Raw genomic sequence first — 19475 nt, forward strand, 5'->3', positions numbered from 1 at the left:
GTGCCCCACGCAACTACAGAATGGGCGGTGGCAAAGCACATGGTGAAGAGGAGGGAGGCCTGAAACGTAGAGTGACACAGAAAGTACCTGTGATAAACAGGGCATGGGGGCCGTGAGTGGGGACATTGTCATGGGGGGAGGATGGAAACGAACTGTGATGAACTGAGTGGTCCTGGGGGGGGGACAGGAGTCTACGGCAGGTGCTGGCGGAGCCGTGACAGGATCTGCGTCTTCTGTGGGGACACAGGGCTGGCATGGTGTGGGAGAAGCGCTGGGATATGGGAGACTCACTGGAGGCCAGCATGGTAGTGGCAGTGTGCTCACCTCACAGGCGACTGAGCTAGAGCTGGGAGGGGGTCCCTCATCAACTGGGTGGCCTCCAGTGAGTAAGGGAAACCCTCGGGGCCTGGTTCCTTCAGGAGAAGGCTGGACATACAGAGTAATTGGGAAGAATAAATAGGTCCCGTAAGCAACAGCCAAGGGCCTTTGCGGGCCCTGCAAAGGTCGCTTCCTTTTCCCTTCTTTCTGCTCCTGGAACACTCCGAGCATTGTCAGCCCTAAACTTGTGCACTTGCCTCTTGCTTCCCCTGATCGCTCTTCCTCTGGGTCTTCACACTGGTGTCCCTTTGGGCTCACGTCAAAGCCGTCTTCCAAGGGAAGAGTCCCCTTCCTGTCCGACACACTCCCTCAGCAGTCTCCTACATCATTACTCGTTTGCTTCTCTAACACAGCAGGCGCTCAAAGAGTATTCACTGACTTCATGACTGAGCAGGGGAACCAGTCAGTACTTATCCAGCCGTACAAGGGGCAAAAACTTGGCCCTCGGAGAACTTCCGGCTCTCACCGGATCTTGAAGGTCACGTGCTTTAACCCCCCTTTGGATACAAGAATCCCGTCGACCATTCATGGCACAGAGTGTGACACCTGGCATTCAACAATTGCTCTCTGAATTTCCCTCCTGAGTGAACTAACTTACATCTGATTCTCTCCATCGAGAGGGAGCTTGCTAGTTTGCAAGTTTGCCTTCCTCATCTTCTAACCTGTCCAGCATTTCTGTAGGAAAAAAAGACAAATGCTTCGAGTAGACTGGGACTCTGGAAATACTGGACCCAGCTGTAAACTGTGGGGCTTACACATTGCATCCCTGCTCCTAGATCCTGGAGCCTCCGGGACCTGCAGCTGGAGGAACGGGGTTCATTTGCATTGGTTAGGACACCTGCCCAAAAGCCCAGCTGGGGAATGTAACATCTGCCTCCCAACAGTGATAAGTGTGCAAAGATAGCTGTTTACATAGCGGAACATTCCATTTCAATAAGGTGAAGAAGGCAGCATCTTCAGTGAGCAATCCTCAGCCCAGAGGGACATTTTGCTAATCTGCCTGTGGCCTCAGCCTGGGCCCTGAGAGCTAACAAACTCACAAGGCCCTCCAGAAATCAGGTGCTTTCTACGCAGATGGAACTGAGTGTCTTCGTAAGCTCTGGCGTGTGGCCTCCTGACACAGGGCCGACTCCATACTTATACTTGAGTTCTTGTGGGGATGTCCCTTGCCAAGTGTGGGCTCCAACCTCCACACCATTTCCCCTGCTCAGGTCACACAGCTCAGCCATCTGTGTATCACAGATGACAGTTTTAGGAACATTTTCTCGAACTTCCTCTGTGTCCTGGAAGTTACCCCAAGGCCGAAAAGGGAGATGGTGAAACATCAAGGCCAGGGAACATTAGCAGTGACCTCTGCAGGTCACCCCGTTACCCAATAGAAATGTACATTCTGAGCTTCTCCTTCTGCAGAAGCTTCTCCTGGAGAACTGTGTCCGTCAGGGAACACCCCTCTATGGTCCCTGCCGATCTGCCTTCCGCCTCTGCCATCAGACTTGGAGCTTTCTCAGGGCCCACAGTGCCCTTCCCCCAACTCTCCAAACTCTGTGTGACGCCAGCAGTTCCTTCTGCCTGAGACTCTCGCGCCCTGGCTGGTCCCAGGCGGGCTCCGTCTCCTCCTACAGGTCTCGGCTAATGGCACTTCCATAGAGAGCCCATGCCTCCCACCACTGACCGCTTGTGGGAGGCAGCACCTCTGGGACCCACCATCGCATTAACCATTTCATTGCCGTCCAGCCATCACCATAACTGATGGCTGCCATATTTAAGTCTTCATACCATGGCTCCCCCAGAGAAAGTAAGTTCAGTCAGGGCAGGGTTTTGTTGGGTTCTGTGCACAGCTGGTCCCAGTGGCAGGAAGAAACCCAGTGAAGTTTTACTGAATAAAGGACTGAATGAATTCAGAATCTAACTCATAGTAGATTCTCAATAAATACTTTTTGAAAAGTTGCCATTTCCACAAAACTCATGCCTTCTGACTATCGGTCCAAACCTCCTTTTTTCCTCTGTGTGAATATAGGGCAGATGACACCACTTCTGCATATTTCTGCCAGTCTGCTTTTCCCCTCCAAGACAAACTGCCCACTTGGTCTTTTGTAATATTTCCTCTGTACCTTCCCAGGGTGTCCTGCGCAAGGCGGGTATTTTCACAAGTTGTCTAAGGAAGCATCTATCTAGTACAGAGCGCCTTCTAAATTTAGAAGCAGCCCTGATGTTTTTCATTCGCCTTCAACAACTACAGTGAGTGAGGTTTCTAAATGACTGGCCCTGGGTGGCCGAGTCAGCCCTGCTGGGTTGGCACTGTGTATCTCCGCCCCAGGCTCTGCTCCAACACCAGCTGTGTGATTCTGGGCAAGTCACTGGACACTGTGCTCTGTCATCTCTGTAAGGTGGGGGTCGGCCAGGGTTCCCAGAAACAGCCCCAGCGTGGTCACCCGGCATCTCCAGCTCAGGCAAACCGTCCTCAGGCAGTATTGCCTGGAATCGACATTCCGACAGCTTCTACCTCTGTCGCCAACAAGCTTGAGGCCCCAGGTGCCTGGGCTTTCTTGCTTGAGATCCACATGCTATGAATAGGGGGCTACTTTTTTTTTTTTTTTTTTTTTTAAATTTTCAAACCCATCACAGAGTTGAATTACAATGCACATACGCACTTCACCTAAATTCACCAAATATCAACATTTTGCTGCATTTGCTCTCTATCTCTCATTTTCTCTCTTTCTCTTTATTTATGTTTATTTATGTGTTATATATTTTTGTTTTAGTGAACCATTTACATGTCGTAGACATCACGACACCTGACCTACAAACACATCAGCATGGCTCTCGTAAGAACTGGCGCTTCTCCCACATAATGATGTCATGGTCATGCCCAAGATAATTAACATTGCCACACCGGCACCTCATATGCACTTCATGTATTTGCATACCAGTCCCCCATCCCAATAATGTTCTTCCTAGTCCTTTTCCATGATCCAGGATCCAGTCAGGCATCAGGCATTGCGTTCAGTGGCCGTATTTTCTTAGTCAACTTTAATCTGCAACCTATTTTTCATAACCTCTCTGGTTTCTTACGGTTGTAGCAAAACTGAGGGGCAGTGCGACCCCAGGGAGGCTGGTCGACAGCACCTTTCTGTTGAGGGGCTTCGATGCCCACTATTTTAAGCGTCTGCCCATTAAAACCTAGCCTACAGCTGAGAGGGGGCCAGAAACTCTGCAGTGGGGTTTATTCAGCAGCAACAGGAGGAAGCAGTCTGAATTGGGAAACTAAGAAAAGCGGTACTTGCAGCCCTGAGCCACAGCCTCCTTGGACCCAGTGAGCTCCAGGGACCATGAGAGCGGTCTCTCCTGCCTTTTAGTTAGAGGAAAAGGTCCAGCCTCTGAAAGTCTGAGCGTGGCCTGGACATTTAGAGTCAAGCTGCCCATATTCCCAAGGCCACTGCAAAAAAAAAAAAAAAAAAAAAAAAAAAAAAGGCTTTAATAACACCACTGTCTTCCCTGTCCTGACAGAGAGAAGCCGGCTCAGAGTGGTTACTGAAAACAGGAACCGGCCCCTATGCAAGGTCCGCACCTCCCTCGTTGCTAGCAGAGGAAGTGTGTGGCTGATTTAGCAACTGCTGTTCTTCTTGATAGCATGGGCTTCACTACACCCGCCGGAGGCCCGGCTGCCCGCTCACTCTGCAGGAGCACAGCAGCTGATGGAGAGGCAGTGATGGTGTTCCTGGCGGCCCCTCCTCAGCTACTCCCAAGGGAGACCAGGTCCAGCCTTTGAAGGTATCTTGGGCGCCACGGCAGGGGCTGGGCAGGGAGAGACATCAGCAGCCCTCAGACACACAGCTGGTGGGGGGTGACTTTCTGGACACAGAGACGCTGTCCATGAAAACAGGCCAGGAGAGGCCGAGCACCAAACACAGTGCCCAGCACGCGGCACCCGCTCAGTGAATGTTTGGTGTGTAATTATATGGCAAGAAGGGCTGGAGAGCTGGGGCTGGCACATTCCCACCAGAGGACACTTTGCAGCCACAGAACAGCGTGGCACATTGCAGGCTTCTTACTGAGGACAACTGCTGCTTGCTATCAGACTTTCCAGCAGTGTGACCTTGGGCGAGTCATTGAAACCTCTCTAGACTTCATTTTCTCCTCCGTAAAGTACTGGGACTACTGGGACCCAGTTCTCACAGGTATGGGGCAGACTGTATGAGTGAGCATATGCAAAATGCCCAGACGAGTTTCAGACACGTAGGAGGTGCTCAGTTCATGCTATCAGCATGGAGTCGTGACATCTAAGGTGCATGGAGCCCAGGGAGGCTGACCCATCACAGTAGTGCTTCTAGAGTTTGGCTGTGTGGGTCTTCTTTGGGAAAACGCTGATGATATAAGAAATCAAAATCAAAGTCGGTGGTGTGTGTATAGGGCCAGGGGTAGGATTAGTAGAGATTTCGGAGAACTAGAATTCTACAGGGGATGAGGCACAGCCACATTCTTCTTGTTCCTAGGTGTCCAGAGAGCCTGGTGTCAGGGAATTGACTGGGGCCTTTGGCCTCAAAATGTCCTGAATTGGGGCTGTGCATCTGGGTGGGAAGGGATGGGGTCGGCCATGCCAAGTGCCAGGGGAGGGGCATTGTATGAAAAAGCATTTCCCTGTAATTCTCAGAACAATTCTACAAGGTTACAATTATTATTTGCTTTTGAAAAATGAGAAAATGAGGCTCAGAGAGGTTAAGGGATTCTTCTAAATCACACAGCAGTGAGACGCCCTAAGGGCTGAGGAGCAGGTGGGGAGAGCCTCAGGGAGAGCAAGTGTGTGAAGGACAGAAGTGTGTAAAATGAAGCAGTACTCTTCATTTTAGGAGAAATACACCGCATGTTCTGCAAATTGCCATTCTGTGGTTTGCTATGAGATGTTGAGCCTCCGATCTCTAATCTGGGCTGTGGTACTTTGAAAATGGGGGAGGTAAGCCCAGATCAAAGTTCGGGCAAAATTTTTTGCAACTGATGTTCTCCTCTTAGGAGGACACTATCCAAGAGTGCTTAATATGCTCTGAAAAGTAGACTAATAACAAAGGTACTAAAAACCTAGGAAATAGACAGACTGAAATCTATTTAGATTCCTACATCTTAAACAGATCTAGAATCAGGGCAGCAAGACAGCTCCGTGTGACTTAATCAGTGACACCTGGGTGGACATTCTGGGTCGGCCGCCAGAGAGCTGTGTGTCTCTGGGCAAGTCACTTTGCCTCTCTGAGTGTTAGTTTCCTCCTCTTAAAAAAGAAGACCAGCTTCTTTGTGTGTTTGTAAGAAAGTTACATTGTAAACAATATGTAAGAGATGCTAAATACGAAATAACTGCTGTTAACTCATGCCCTCACCCAGACAATTAAAGTACTTCAACTGACTTGGGTACTTCTAGGTGTGGGCAGCAACTTACTCCTCCACCTGATACAGTAAATGAAGCAGACATGGAAGGTGTCATTGCAGCAACCTGAATCATTTTCCTAATACAGAAAAAAAAAAATGTTCCTTCTCTGAGTTTCGAGAGCTGGTAACATTTTTTCAAGGGGAGCGTGTCTTAAAGACTTAGAAATTATTCATTCCGGTAAACCCCAGTCAGCTTCCTGCATGCATAGATGCTGCTGGTTTTTAATTATTCATTTCACATTCCGCAAGTATTTATGTACCCCAGCTCTGAGAGGCTGGAGCTTAAAATTCTCATTAAGGATTTCCAGCATGGCAGGCTATACCATGTGGCTATTGTCAGTAACGTAAGGGTCCTGTTAGTATTTTTGTCCGTCCATCCATCCATCCATCCATCCATCCATCCATCCATCCATCCCTTCCCTTAATAAATATGCATTGAGGCCACAGCATGTGACAGGTTTCCTCTCTTTCTCTCCTCCCCAAAAGTTCCAAAGGAAATAAGTACATTGGGTTCAAACCACTTCCTCCCATCTGAGAACCCCTAGGGGAGGGGGCTCACTTCGTTATGATAACTCGAGCTGCAGATAGAAACTGTGGCGCCTCAAAGGCTCAGTGGCTCCCTTTTGTTGTCAAACAGCTTTGCAAAGTCACACTTCCCTCCTGAGCACCCTGCAGGCAGCGGGGACTGGGGTGGGAGAAGCTGGGGAGGCTCCAAGAGCTGCAGGAGAAAGTGGGAATTGTCCTCATTACGGTCATCAGGGGAAATGACTGCCCTGAGAGGGGCAGGCTGGACCTGAAAGTACAACACGCCAGGCACTCCACACACAATTCTTTCAGCCGCTCAGCCAAGTTCAGTGAGCACTTACTATGTGCCAGGCGCCTGCTAGGTCGTGACTTTTCCTGGAGGACTGTGTTCTCAGGACGTCTACAACCTGGGGTTTGTAAACACTTAAAGGGAGAAGTACATTGATCCAGAACAGAGCAGCGGGGAACCAGTTCAGTCAGTAAAGTGTGTTCAATTGAATTCTCACATTAACCCCGGGAGGCAGCCATGCTCCTTCCCAATTTACAGATGTGCCATTGCCCCCTCCCCGTCTCACCCCACACCCTCCAAGTCACACGGACAGTCAGCTTAAAACTGACATCCTCTGAATATAAAGCCAATCACTCAGACGGCCAGGAACCAATTCCCCATTCACTACTCTATCAAGACAGCGACTGGTCCATCCACTGAACATCTGTTATGTACATGGCCCTCCAGCACACAAAAGGTAGCGCCATGAGCTTGTCACAATAGAGGACAGAGTCAGCTTTGTGCGATCCTCTCTCCAATTCCCATGCCTGACAGCGCAGTCATGAAGAGCCGGCCGCGATCCGGAGCCAGAGGCCTGGATTCAAATCCTGCCTCCGCCTCCGACCAGCTGGGTGACCCCAGACAAGTTATGTAAATGTTCAGGCCTTGGTTTCCTGTTATTCAAAATGCATGATGATAGCCAGCGATGCAGCTCTCCTAGGCGTATTGATTCTGCAGTTTTCCTCTACTACTTTTTATTTCCTTACGGAACATCCACCACATTCTAGCCAGGGGTAAAACTGGACCTGACCTGTCTTCATAAGCAGTGAGTCACTCAGCAAGCGATCACACAAATGCTTGTTAAAATCACAGTCTACTTCAGCGCAATACACACAGGCCTTCTGCGGAGGGGAGGATGGGACCGTGGGCTGAATGAAGAGTAGCCCAGCTGTCCTCGCGCCTGGCATCTGTGGTTGTGACAAGTGAGTCACAGTGAGGGGTGAGGTCCCTTCCCCAGCAGGAGGGTCAGTGCATGCAAATGCTGTTATTCAGCAAAGCAGCGATTTCCATCTCGCTCTATAAGCTTATGAGCTGCACTGGGATTCATGTAGGTGAACAAAAAGCAAAAGTCAGTCTTGCTGGGAAATGGGATGGAATAAAGGAATCACTAACTTGACAATCCCTGGGCCCAGATGCCCAGACAGCCTTAGTGTCTCCATGCAATGCTCCATCCACCTCCTTCTAAGGAAACCTGCATTGCCAAGGATCCAGGTTTCAAATGAAAAGAAAAAGCCAGCTTCGAATGGACTGTTTTCTCATTCTGTGTAACGGTGCATCTGTGTAGTCTAATATCAGAATATGTGTCTTTACGACAGTTTTTTCACTGTCAGTGTTCCAAAAATATTCAGTCGGCTATAGATGAAATAGGTAGGTGTCCAGGCTCTGGCGTGGGGCCCAACCCCACTCATAGCATGGGATTGGGCAACAAATGTGTTTGGGGTACAACAAACTTAGACAGGTTGGCACCATATCCCACCAGCCTCTGTGTTGTTGTTTTTTCTTTTCTTGCGGGGGGGGGGGGGCAGGGGGCTCTGTGTATGAAAGGTTGAGCTAGGAAACAAAGAAATGGGGGGATTTTTACTTCTGATTTCAACGAGATAGTAAAGCGAGACGGTGCTTCACAGAGCTCCCCGTCAGGTCTGGGGCACATTTACTGTCAGCACAGAGAAGAGCCACAAACCAGGAGCCAGGGGAGGGGAGGGGAGCCTCTACTGTGCTCATCCTGTGACACCTGCTCTCTAATCTTCACTTGGGAAAACCCAGAGAAGACGATAGGACTCTGTCCATTTTTAAAATAAAAACAAACAAAAAGCAATGCAAAGAAGTTTAGTAACTTAATAAGGGGTGAAACTGAAAGGTACTCCAGCACCAACGGGCCCTAAATTTGGCTTCTTCCTGTGATATCCTAAAAGGACCTGTTTTATAAGACGCTTCCATCAAAGCTGAGTCTCCCGGTTAGCCTGAGAGTGCATGAGCTCTCCTTCTGGGGAGCCACAGGTAGAAGGCGTCAGAACACAGGCTCGCAGACACATGGGTCAGGACCCACAGCCACGCTGACAAATGGGCAATGGCTCTCTTGGGATGGACAAACCTACAGAGCGCTTGTCCACACTTACTGAGTGACCTTGAGCAGGTTGCTTGCCCTCTCTGAGCCTTTTCTGTGTAATACGAGGGCACTGAATTGCTATTTTTCAGTTGGTGATTTATAATATCGGGATTGGGGCATTCTATCAGGCAGTATAGAAAGGCAAGAGGGTTGCCCCCTCCACACACACACACACCCCAATCAGTGCCTTGCTTTTCTCTATTTTATGTATTGAGTTTCTGGGGAAACTTTCTTAACACAGGTTTCAAATCAGCAGGAGGTTTGAAATACCCCGATGAGAGGATCCCCAAGTCTCCCCCACATGGCCTGTAGAGCCTCTGACTTTGAGTCAGGCTGGAGGAGAACACGGGAGTGGCCCTGCGCCTTTCGGAGCTGGCTGCCCGCGCTCCATCCATCCTGCCCTGGCCATGCCTTGGGGTCCATGGCTGTACCGCAGGGAAAGGAGAACGAGGTGGGGCTGGGGGCCGGGGGCAGGCCTGTGGCTGCACCTGCCCCAAGAGGAGAGCAGGGAACAATGTGGGTCACAGGGTAGGTGCACCTGTGGCGCGAGGTCAGGATGTGGTGGGGTGCCCCCGGAAATGCTGCGAGATCCTTGGCATGGAAACCAACCGATGCTAAGCCCCTGTGCCAGCTCTTCTTTTCCCCGTGTGCAGTGGCAGACCACAGGCAGCACTGGGCAAGCCCCAAGTCACCCGGGTGGAGACCGGGTACCAGCCACCGCACAGGGATAGGTGAGTCCAAAGGGCCATCGCCGTTGTCTGGCCCAACCTTTCCCACATATCTGAGGACCCCAAGGCCCAAGGAGGGGAACTTGCACAGCGAGTTAGCTGGCCATCCAACCCCCCAAGGAATCCGGCTTTGGTAAAATTTTTGCTAGCCTATCTCACTAATCTTTTCTCTGCTTTGGGTATAATCTGTCATTTAATCCTCAGATCAACCCCGCCGGGCATGTATTTGTATCTCAGATTTATGGATTTGAAAATGGAGGCTCAGAGAAGTGTAGTAACTAGTCACAGGACACACAGCCAGTAAATAGGGCAGGAGCTGGAATCTGAACCTAGGTTTTCCTGGTTTGAAAACCCCCTTTCAAAGCTCCAGTATTCGTTCCAAGTTCTTCTTCCAATTATAGAAGCAATTTGTACACATGGGAGAAAATATGGAGATTTTAGAAAGGTTTGTAAAGAAGAAATCGATAAATTCACCTATAAACTCACTACCCAGAGAGAGAGCCCTTGCAGGCATCTTGGAAATAATTTCCTTTAATATTTTCCTACATCTGTGCATATACATGTTAAAGTTTTATAAAATTGGGATGGTGTAAGCACAGCTGCTTTTTTCTTTTTCCCCCCTCATAGCATTCACAGTTCTTTAAAATCATGTTATGAAAGGCTGAGAAGCAGCCCACAGGGTTCACTCCTGCCCGTCTGACCATGCCAGGCCATCTAAGAGTGACCATGACAGCTGAAAGCTAGCAGGCCTTAACTGGCCTCTCTCCCCAGTCCCCTCTGCTCCCCGCAGCCAGCTCCCCGGACCTGGGCTTCCAAGCATTGCCACCTGACATCCAAGAGACCCCTTGGGACCTCTGTGTCCCTGGTACTACATTGTACCCAGAAGTTTACAGTCCTTGAAGTTTGCTCGGATGACTTTTAAAAGTCACTTTTCTGCTACATTCTTAGACTAGACCAGAGGGCAGGAAAGCAGGACAGCAATTCGGGGCAGCTGGGAGCACAGGTTTTGGAGTCCGGCGGACGTGGTTTGAACCCACCCCAGCCTTGGCTCTCGCTAGTCCGATAACCTCGGACAAGTCACTTAATTTAGCTCATCTATAAAGGGAAGTTGTTGGGAGCAACCCAGGGTACAGCCACTGTGAAATGCTCAGCCCAGGGCCTGGCCCGGAGGGAGAGCTGATCCGCCACGATGGGGGTGGTGATTGTGGTAATGACTGCTGCTGTTGGGGTTCTGATCTGGTGGGCAGTGAGGTCCCCCGTTTGAGGCATCACGTTCACACACATTAGAAGCAGGTCGTGTGAAGGGGCTCAGAGCTGTCACACTTTGTAGAAGAAATTCTAAAACCACAGGGAAGAATCCGTCCCTAAGGAAGTTTTCACATTCCCACCGTTGCCAAGGGTTTCTACCTGTTCCTGGTTTTACTGCGGAGTCCAGACCTGTCTTCCCTTGGTTGGGGTTCCCCAAGCTCTCTCCCCCTTTGTATACTATGAAGGGGACCAGGGTACCTTCCATTCCAACAGCGAGGCCTGGCTTTTAGATGCACAGAGAGGACACAGACCTATCCCAGGATGCTGCGCGGGAATGGAAGGTTCTGAGAAGCCTGACCCCTGTGTTTACAAGACCAGGCAGAGCGCGTGATAAAAGGCTCCCTGATCTGGTCAAACAGAAACCTAGCTGGAGAAGGCACATCCCACATTCCTGGCGGCAGCTCCCTGCAGGCGTGTGACCTTTCCATGACATGTGCCTCCTCAAATGGTGGCCAGTCATTCACTGACCAGAGCTCCTTGGTGATCTTTCTTCCTCGCTGTGGAGAGAGAGCAGCGCAGGCTCTCCACCGGGGGAAGGACGTGGGTTCTGAAGTCAGGAGAGGTAGGTGTGCCCCCTGCACCCCTGCTCTGTGGGTTTCCAGGTCGGGGAGTGTGAGCCAGGGAGCTAACGGTCAGCCTCCACCCTGAGAAGGTGGAAGAGGAAGGAAGCTCTGCCTCCAGGGGTGCTGGAGATGACACGCAACGGTGTCTGCTAATCGCCCCACCAGAAGGTGGGCCCGGAGCACCCACAGACTGCCATCCCCCCATCCCGAAGAACAGAAACAAGGTCTGCATTCTGTCTGACGGGACTTCATACGGAAATGATGATGGCTCTTTTCTCTTATTAATAATTTTCAAAATGTCATTGAGTCTTGATTGCAAGCATTAAAAGGAGCTCAGTGGCTCTCTCTTTGCAGATCATCTTTTCGACTCATCTCATTTTTCAGGAGAGTAAACTGAGGCCCAAGGTTATAGAGAAAAGGCAGCGTTGGTCCAAAGCCTGGTGGGGAAATGAGAGGCCGGCACCAGTCCTGATCCTTTGATGCCACAAAGAAAAGGGAGAAAGAAACCAAGGCTTTTTAGCGCCACAGTTAATTAACTCATTTCTCTTTTGCTCTCTCCTTCTTGTTCCTAGAAGCAATTAATGTCTCATACCCTCTCTCCCACCTCCAGCCGCTGTATAAAACTGTCACAGATTAAATCAAATTGTTCAGCCATTTCACTAGGGAGATTCCAGCTCTCATTCTCTGGGGCATTTTACACTCTTCTCAAATAAAAGCCTCCTTCGGAGAAGTTAACTCCTTCCTGGAGACTACAGTGAGCAGACCACTAAGGGGCTGTGGAGACCTGATGGGTTTTTCTGAGCAGCGCAGGGTGTGGTGGGCTTGGAACCCAGCCCCAGCCCCTGCTCTGAGCACCTGCTCGCCACCCTGCCAGACAGAGACAGGGAGAACGCGTGTGTCAGAGCAGGAGAACCCAGACTGCAGGACCTCGTCCGCCTTGCTCATCTCGACACTCTGGGTATGTTCCTTTTCTTGGACGGCGCTCAGTTTTCCTACCTGAAAAATGCAACTTGTAAGACTTTTTTTTTTCCTTCCCTGTACTGGAGTCCATGAATGTCCCCATCATAGCATATGGATGCTGGAGAAGAATTACGGAGTTGTTGGGAAGAGAGGTGAAGTGAGAATCCACTCTGACAGATAACAAAGTCTTTTCCTGAGGAGTTTTCTGGAGTTGTGATGAAAAGGAAGGGAAGAGATGGACATGACAGCAGAGGCCGTGGCTTGGACGTGACTCAGAGGAGGGGACAGAACTGGGGGGAAGCTAAGACAGGCTGGAGGGAAGGGGCTCCTGGACTGTCGGGGTGGGGGGGATGACACCCCCAGTGGGCGCTCTGGGGCAGGCTAAAGGCACAGTCCCTGGTGCTTAGTTGGTCCTTGGCACCGAGTATCAGGCCTCAGGAAACAGAATGGCATTGTGAGGAGAGCGGGGTGACCGTGCAGGGCAGTGCGGTGAGGGGACACGAGAAAGCGAGAGGCCGGAGGCCAGCACTGGTTCAGTGATCTCCGCACAGGGTCCTGCCGGGGCCTCTGCTCAGCCAGTCCTGAGCTTCCTCCAGAAGCCCAACGGCCTTGGTGGTGACAGACGGGGTGCTGAGGGCCTGGGCTGCCTTGGGGGCTCCAGGAAGCCCTGGGAGCAGGACAAAGGTGGCAGGGGGGGCTTCCAGGGACTCCTGTGCACACATGGCCGGCTGCCAGCTCCTTCCCTGGACATAGCTAAGGGGGGGGGGGGGATGCGCACATTCCCTGTCAGGTGGGTGGGATCACGTGTGCCTGCCTTTCTCCAGGCCCAGCACTGGAGACCTTCGGCAAGTGTCTGCTGAACTGCAGGCAAGGAGGCTTCTGGTCATGCTGCCAAGCATGCTTCTTCTAGCACTTTTTTAGGAGCATTTTTTCTTCACTGCATACACCAGGCTAGGGCCCCGGGACAAAGAACACTGGTCTCTGCCCCTGGGGCCAGGTGAGGCTGTTAAAACCTGCCCAGCCTGCAGGAAGGGTCCTACCAAGGTCAGAGGTGTCCCCTTCACTGTATTTGGGGTGGGGTAGGCAAGAGGGAGAAAGAAGGGCCTGGGCCTCGAGTTTGGAGGGACTCATCCTTAAAGCATCCTCCCCCACCCCCCAGCACACACATACCCTGTTGTTTCCTGGCACGAAGACCAACAGGATCGGAATAAGATGGGATTCTTAACTTTGAATGTGAGGCCCGTTCCAGCCACACTTTCTATGGTGCATTATGATTTTACAGTTTTTCCAAGTCTTGTAATTATCTTGGGAGCAGCACAATTATATTACGGTCTATTAGTTTGGGTTATAAGTGATAAACGGTTCGTGTAAATATTTAAAATATATTAACTTTCAAAAACCACTCATTTTGGTTTTCCTTGTTTCCTAGTATAGCAGGTATCCCCTCCCCTCATCTCTCCCCAAAATTAGGAAGTGATACAGACCTCCCTCCACCTTTGGAAGGCCTTGCTCTGAAAGCATAGACTGTTCCAGAATCTGAAGGCACAGAGAACAGAGGAAGGTTTTAAGGCTAGAGTAGGGTTGGATGGCTGGCTTTTGGACCCTTTCACAGCCCTAAGGCCTTGATCCTAAACTGCAGACAGAGAACGGGGTGGAGCAGGCGTGTCCACTGGGGTGCACGTGGCTGGGGCCTTGCCCCATCAGTTCTCTTTGTCCCCATAGACAGTAATAGCTCCACGGCACGGCCTTCTCTGGGCCTCGGGCAGCCTGCAAGAACACTTTAATTCTGTAATTATCTAAGTCCCTTTCTAAAATGCTTGCATGAGGGCCCAGAATTTGAATGTTTATCATTATAAACAATCAGAAAAGACCGTGTAAATGGCAATAACTAACATGGGTTTTCTGCTGGGCCATGTTCTTAAGTGCTTCACGTGCTTTAACTGTTAATTTTACAGCCACAACCCCATGTTGTTTTATTATTATTCCCCAAAACATGCAGTAGAAGGTCAATTACTTGCCCAAGGTCACCTAGCTTATATGTGCAGAGCCAGAATCTGAACCACTATGGAACAAACCAGGGATTTAGCATCCGCAGTTCAAATCCTAGCTCTATAGTCCCATGCTGTGTGACCTCAGACAAGTCCCCCACCCTCTCTGAGACTGTGTCCTTGACTGCAAAATGGGGTTAGGATGCAGGGACTTTACAATAATCACAAGTGTGCAATCTATACAATGGACTATTACTCAGCCATAAACAGGAAGGCGCTCTTGCCATTTGTGACAACAAGGATGGCCCTGAGGACATTATGCTAAGTGAAATAAGTCAGCCTGAGAAAGACAAATACCATATGATCTCACTTACATGTGGGTTCTAAAGAACAAAATACATGAACAAACAAAAACAGACTCCGAAATGCAGAGAACAAACTGGTGTGTTTGCCAGATGGGAGGGGGGTTGAGAGGGTGGATGAAAAAGGCGAAGGGATGAAGGAGTACAAACTGGCGGTTACAAAACAGTCCCGGGGATGGAAAGTACAGCGTACGGAATGGAGTCATTAGCACTGAAATAACTACACGGATGTATGGTGTCAGATGGGCACTGGACTTATCAGGGGGACCACTTCGTAAAGTATATAAATGTCTAACCCCTGTGCTGTACACCTGAGACTAATATAATAGTGTATGTCAACTGTAACTGAAAAATAAATTGGTACGAAATGTCCCGCAGACGTAAAAGCATAGGAGCAGCCTGTGAGGGTGCAGCAAATACGTAGTTTTGTCATGGCACTTTCCTCTCGCCGTTTGTTAGAGCATGCTGAGAAACTCAAATGGAAGAGAGAGAGTTGAAACAGACAGCCCCTTGGGTGGTAAAGCAGCCCCCAAGTGCCGTGCCCTGAACCCAGGTGCCTGGGAGTCCAGGGTCAGGGCTCAGGGTGGAGAGACCCTTCTGGCCACGTGACACCCTCAGCCTCTCACACAAACACTGCAGGGTGTCTTTCTGTCGCCCAGGGTGCAAGGAATGGAAACTTTCGCCACCAACAGCATTTGCTAGCAACTTCCCTCTCTGTGGTTTTTCTCTGTCATTCCCTTGATAAAAGAACTCACGCTGTGCAAATGTAACCAACATTCATGAATCTCATCGTCACCTAAAAACACCCGCCTTTCAAGAAGCGAGCTGCCTGAAAAATGATGCACAATGTGCTCTAAACTGGGTCATTCTCCACCCGGAGGGCTGGGCGCGTGGCTGACTCTGTGTGTACCCCCTGTGCCGCAGGCTTCCAGTGTCTTCGACAGCCCAGGGAGCGAGAGAAATGGGAAACAGCGTGCGATCCACCCCGGTGCCTCCCGAGAGACCTCTGCCCTGCTCAGATGGTAAGTCTGGCTTCTTTGGTGCGATGTTTAACTCTATCCCACGAGAGTCGGGGACGAGGATGGGGCGGTGGGGGATGCGGGGCATAGTCCCAACAGGGCAACGGGTCCACAGGGGCCCTCAGGCTTATCCCCCTCGCTTTGCTTGTAGGTAACAGTTTCATAATTAAATGCTAAAAATGATTGAGTAGTGGCACCCCGAAGGATGCTGATTTGGTGGCATTTTGTGATGGACCTTCGAGAAGGCTGGTTTAATCCCTTTATTTTATAGGTGGGGGAAACTGAGGTCCACAAAGAGAATCTAATGTGTCTCATTAACTATTTGTAGAGTTATATGTCCAACCCAGGCCAGGCTCTTGCTTACCAGACCCTGCCAGCCCAGGCTGTGATATTATCATGGGTATAATAATATTGGGGTATGTAAGATGCATTATCAAAGCTCTGCTAGGGCTTTTTTGGTGTAACTTTATAAAGTTAGATGCCAGCTCTAAGAAATCCTCCTGAAAATGAAGGACCGCTTGGGTTCCATTGGTGGGATCACAGGGGCCAGTCATTCTAGGGGAGGGCACAACATCACCGGTTAATCAGTGATGACAAAAGTCAGCTTTTCCCAGAGATACCAGGTTGAGGCAGACGCCCAAAGCTACAGGCCTTCGGGGGCTGGCCAGAGAGCTGGGAGAGGATAGCAGCCACCAGAAAGCAAAGCCTGACCGTAAAACCCATCGCTTTCGGATTCAATGGTGCCGGGTGCGTCTAACACTCTGGCCTTTATTTCCTAGTCAGGGTGTTGGGGAGCACACTGGGTGGGTCCTGTAGGGAGTTGGGAAGGGGGTGGCCAGGGGTGTCCTCAGGGGGAGTCTCCCATGTGACATCACAGCACTCGGGGCCTGGCCGCCCGCTCCTGACAGGTGAGCACACCTGACTCCCTGTCCTCCCTTCATCACCGCACTGGGCAAAGTTCACACGTCCGACGTCCTCCACAAGGCCTGCCAAGCCGCAGCTCCACACGAGAGTGGACAGAGTCAGGCTCCTGCCCGGCCTCTGTCCACTGCTCCCTCAACAACTTCTGGAGCCCCTTGAAAAGGCAGCCTTCTCACTTCTTCCAAAATGGAGACACCCAGGTTACACAGGGTCCCATGGCCCTTCAGACGCCCTCGAGGGAGCGTGCAGAGTCTCAGCTGCTCTGCCCCGACTCAAGTCAGATGCAGGGCGCGTCTAGTGGCTCTCCTTCCTAGCCCAGTCACTATCGTCCCCAAACCTAAGAGGGGAAAAAGAGAATGGTGCTCGGGACAAAGGAGACAGAACAGAGTGCATGCCCAGGGGGCCCTGAGAAGCGAGGGCCCCTGGCCTCCCATGCAAAGCTCAGAGCTGTGTGCAGCGCTTCAGCACCTACTGTCGCTGGGGCCCCTTCGCCCACCTTCTCCAAACCGGCACACATCATAGCTTTCTCCCCGAGTCATGGCCACTTCTAGAAAACTGACACTGTAAGATCGAGGGCCCTGGCCAGCTCAGGAGGCCCCCGCCCACCAAATCCATCTTGTGTGGTCACCTCTCACACTGGGGCTGAGGGAGTAGCATGCTTGAGCGAACCCCATGAAAACATGGGCCTCCAAGGACTTGCTCATTTGCCTTTATTTTTTTAAATGCAAATCGTCATGAAATAAGTTTCTCTTTTTCCACTGTGTGGGTGGGGGGTCACCTCAATAAAAGGAGGTAGAGGGGTCTCCCTACCCTCCACCCCCTGGTTAGAGAATTCCCCAGGTCGTACCCAGTTTGTGACCCAGGCAACCACATCAAGCACTGGCGGGTGGCTTTTCCATCCCCCACCCCTGAAAAGTTTCCCTTGCGATCAGTCCCAACGATTTCCTCCTTTCTCTGACACCTACTAGAACAAGGGAAAAGACAATGCAGCAGGTGCATTAATTAGTCTTTATCCAAACGAAGCACGGGGCTCGGGTTTTCATGGAACAAGCATCTACTCAGCGAACAAAGCTGTCTGCTCATTTGGTTCCTCTCAGATGCCTGGAGGGGCAGCAGGAGACTGATGGCTTCAGGCCATCGTGAGATCAGAACTCCCTTGGACTGAGCCTGAACGGTGGAGAGTTAAGCCCCAGAGGCCACTGGGTCTGCATGGTGACTAGCAGGAGGCCAACCTGCTGACTTCTAGACAAACAAGTTTCCTGAACTTTCGGGAGCTCGTCCTTCCCCCAACCAGGCCTGTGAATGCCTCTGACTGTGACTTTGCCCATCCGTTTTCTCCTAAACTAAGCTGGTCAGAACATTCCTGATTTGGCTGTTCCCACAGACTAGTACCACAAACCCCACAGAGGTAGCAGAATGTAAGGAAATAGGGCAGATCTCAGACTAATGACCTTGTTGGGCCTCTGATATCGTCCTTGGAAGCTGTGTGACCTTAGGTCGCTCACTTCGTCTCCCACGAGAGGGGACGCAGCTCTCGGATGGAAACCAAGCCCTCCTTCTCAGCCATCGCACAGCACAGAGGAGCTACCTGACACATGTGGGTGGGATCACTATGTTTTAAACCCCATTTGGGGTTATCCCATTGCACGAGGCTCTGTCTTAATGGCCATCCCTTCAAAAAGTTTCAAAGTGGCAGAATTGGGGAGTCCATGACTTGTTTTGAAAGCATCCAAAATAGCTCATTTTCTCTACACATATTTCAGTCTACTGCTCTGTGCTAGACACGCGTGGTACAGACGTGAACGAGACGTGAGCAGCCGTGGCACAGCATATTTCCCACCTTAAAAAGAGAGTTCAGCCACACGGCTGTGATCTTTTCCCCCTGTTCATTTCTTCCCGTCTTATCGCCCTGACCTAAAGTGAGATCTCACTGACAGAGGTGGAAATGCAAACCCAGACACTGTTCAGACCCCTTTCTGTGCAAGGATGGAAATAATGCTAAGCAGGATATTTACATACCATCAAGGGTGCTGCCCTGGTGGAAAAAAGGGGTGGGTGGGGCTCTGGGGAGGAAGAAGGGGGAAGGGAAGTCTCAGACCCAGCATGGCACTTCTCAGTGAGTGGTTCTCAGACCACCTGCCTCAGATGCCCTGAGAAGTCATCGAAATGCAGATTCCTGGGCCCCACCCCAGACCTGCCAATTAAAATCCAGTGATGGTGGGCCTGAGCAGCACGCCCCATTTCTCACAAGCCGTCTGGTGCATCGTAAGCCCCCTAACCCTTGCAGACCGCAGACGTTGCTTTTAGAACGGCTCCTACCCTAACACACAAGCGACGAGAGACTGTTTGTCCCCTGAGTGACTCCCTGCTCTCATCTGTGAAACAGGGGTGATTAGAGTTGCTTGGTGCTCAGAGTGTGCCAGACACAATTCCAAGTGCCCCACACACATCACGTCTTCATCCTCACAACAGTCACTACTGCCATCTCCACTGCGCAGGGGAGGGCACTGAGGCACAAGAAGGTTTAATGACCTGCCCGAGGCTACAGAGCTCAGAAGGAGACGGCCGGATTCGAAGCCAGGTGGCCTGAATCTAGAGCCCCTGTGTTCACCCCCACATGACAGGCCTGGAGAGGGTGGACTTTCCAGAAGCTCCCGTGTTCTGAGAGGGGATGGGCGCTCTCACGAATGAGTGACGGCATAGTCACCAGATGCAGTGCCTTGTGAGGGATTCACAGACAAGAACGCAGCTCAGATCTTTCACTAGACTCGGTTTCCCATCTGAGTTTTATCCCGCTGCGGGTACCTAAGTCGAGTTGGTCCTGTGACACGTCCGTTCAACTTTTACATCATTGTACATTGAATGGATATGAT

General features: G+C 50.9%; 2 protein-coding genes across 4 annotated transcripts in view; one reads left to right on the forward strand and one right to left on the reverse strand.

The window, feature by feature from the left end:
* LOC109443560 (thyroglobulin) overlaps window positions 1-19475 on the reverse strand; it is a 158227-nt gene that overhangs the window by 44956 nt on the left and 93796 nt on the right. The gene's annotated exons all lie outside the window — the stretch shown is intronic.
* The window catches only part of SLA (Src like adaptor), a 57242-nt gene that overhangs the window by 19175 nt on the left and 18592 nt on the right, over window positions 1-19475 (forward strand). Inside the window, exons 2-3 of one of the 3 annotated variants that reach the window (XM_074317166.1) lie at window positions 3886-4149; window positions 15587-15684. In XM_074317166.1, the coding sequence (XP_074173267.1) occupies window positions 15624-15684 (61 nt within the window). In that variant the 5' untranslated portion in view covers window positions 3886-4149; window positions 15587-15623. Of the gene's footprint in view, window positions 1-3885; window positions 4150-11166; window positions 11352-15586; window positions 15685-19475 lie in introns of those variants that run through there. The other 2 variants (XM_074317167.1, XM_019724113.2) reach the window with 2 other exon arrangements.

The sequence above is a fragment of the Rhinolophus sinicus genome, linkage group LG12, assembly GCF_036562045.2.
Source record: "Rhinolophus sinicus isolate RSC01 linkage group LG12, ASM3656204v1, whole genome shotgun sequence".
Taxonomy (NCBI): domain Eukaryota; kingdom Metazoa; phylum Chordata; class Mammalia; order Chiroptera; family Rhinolophidae; genus Rhinolophus; species Rhinolophus sinicus.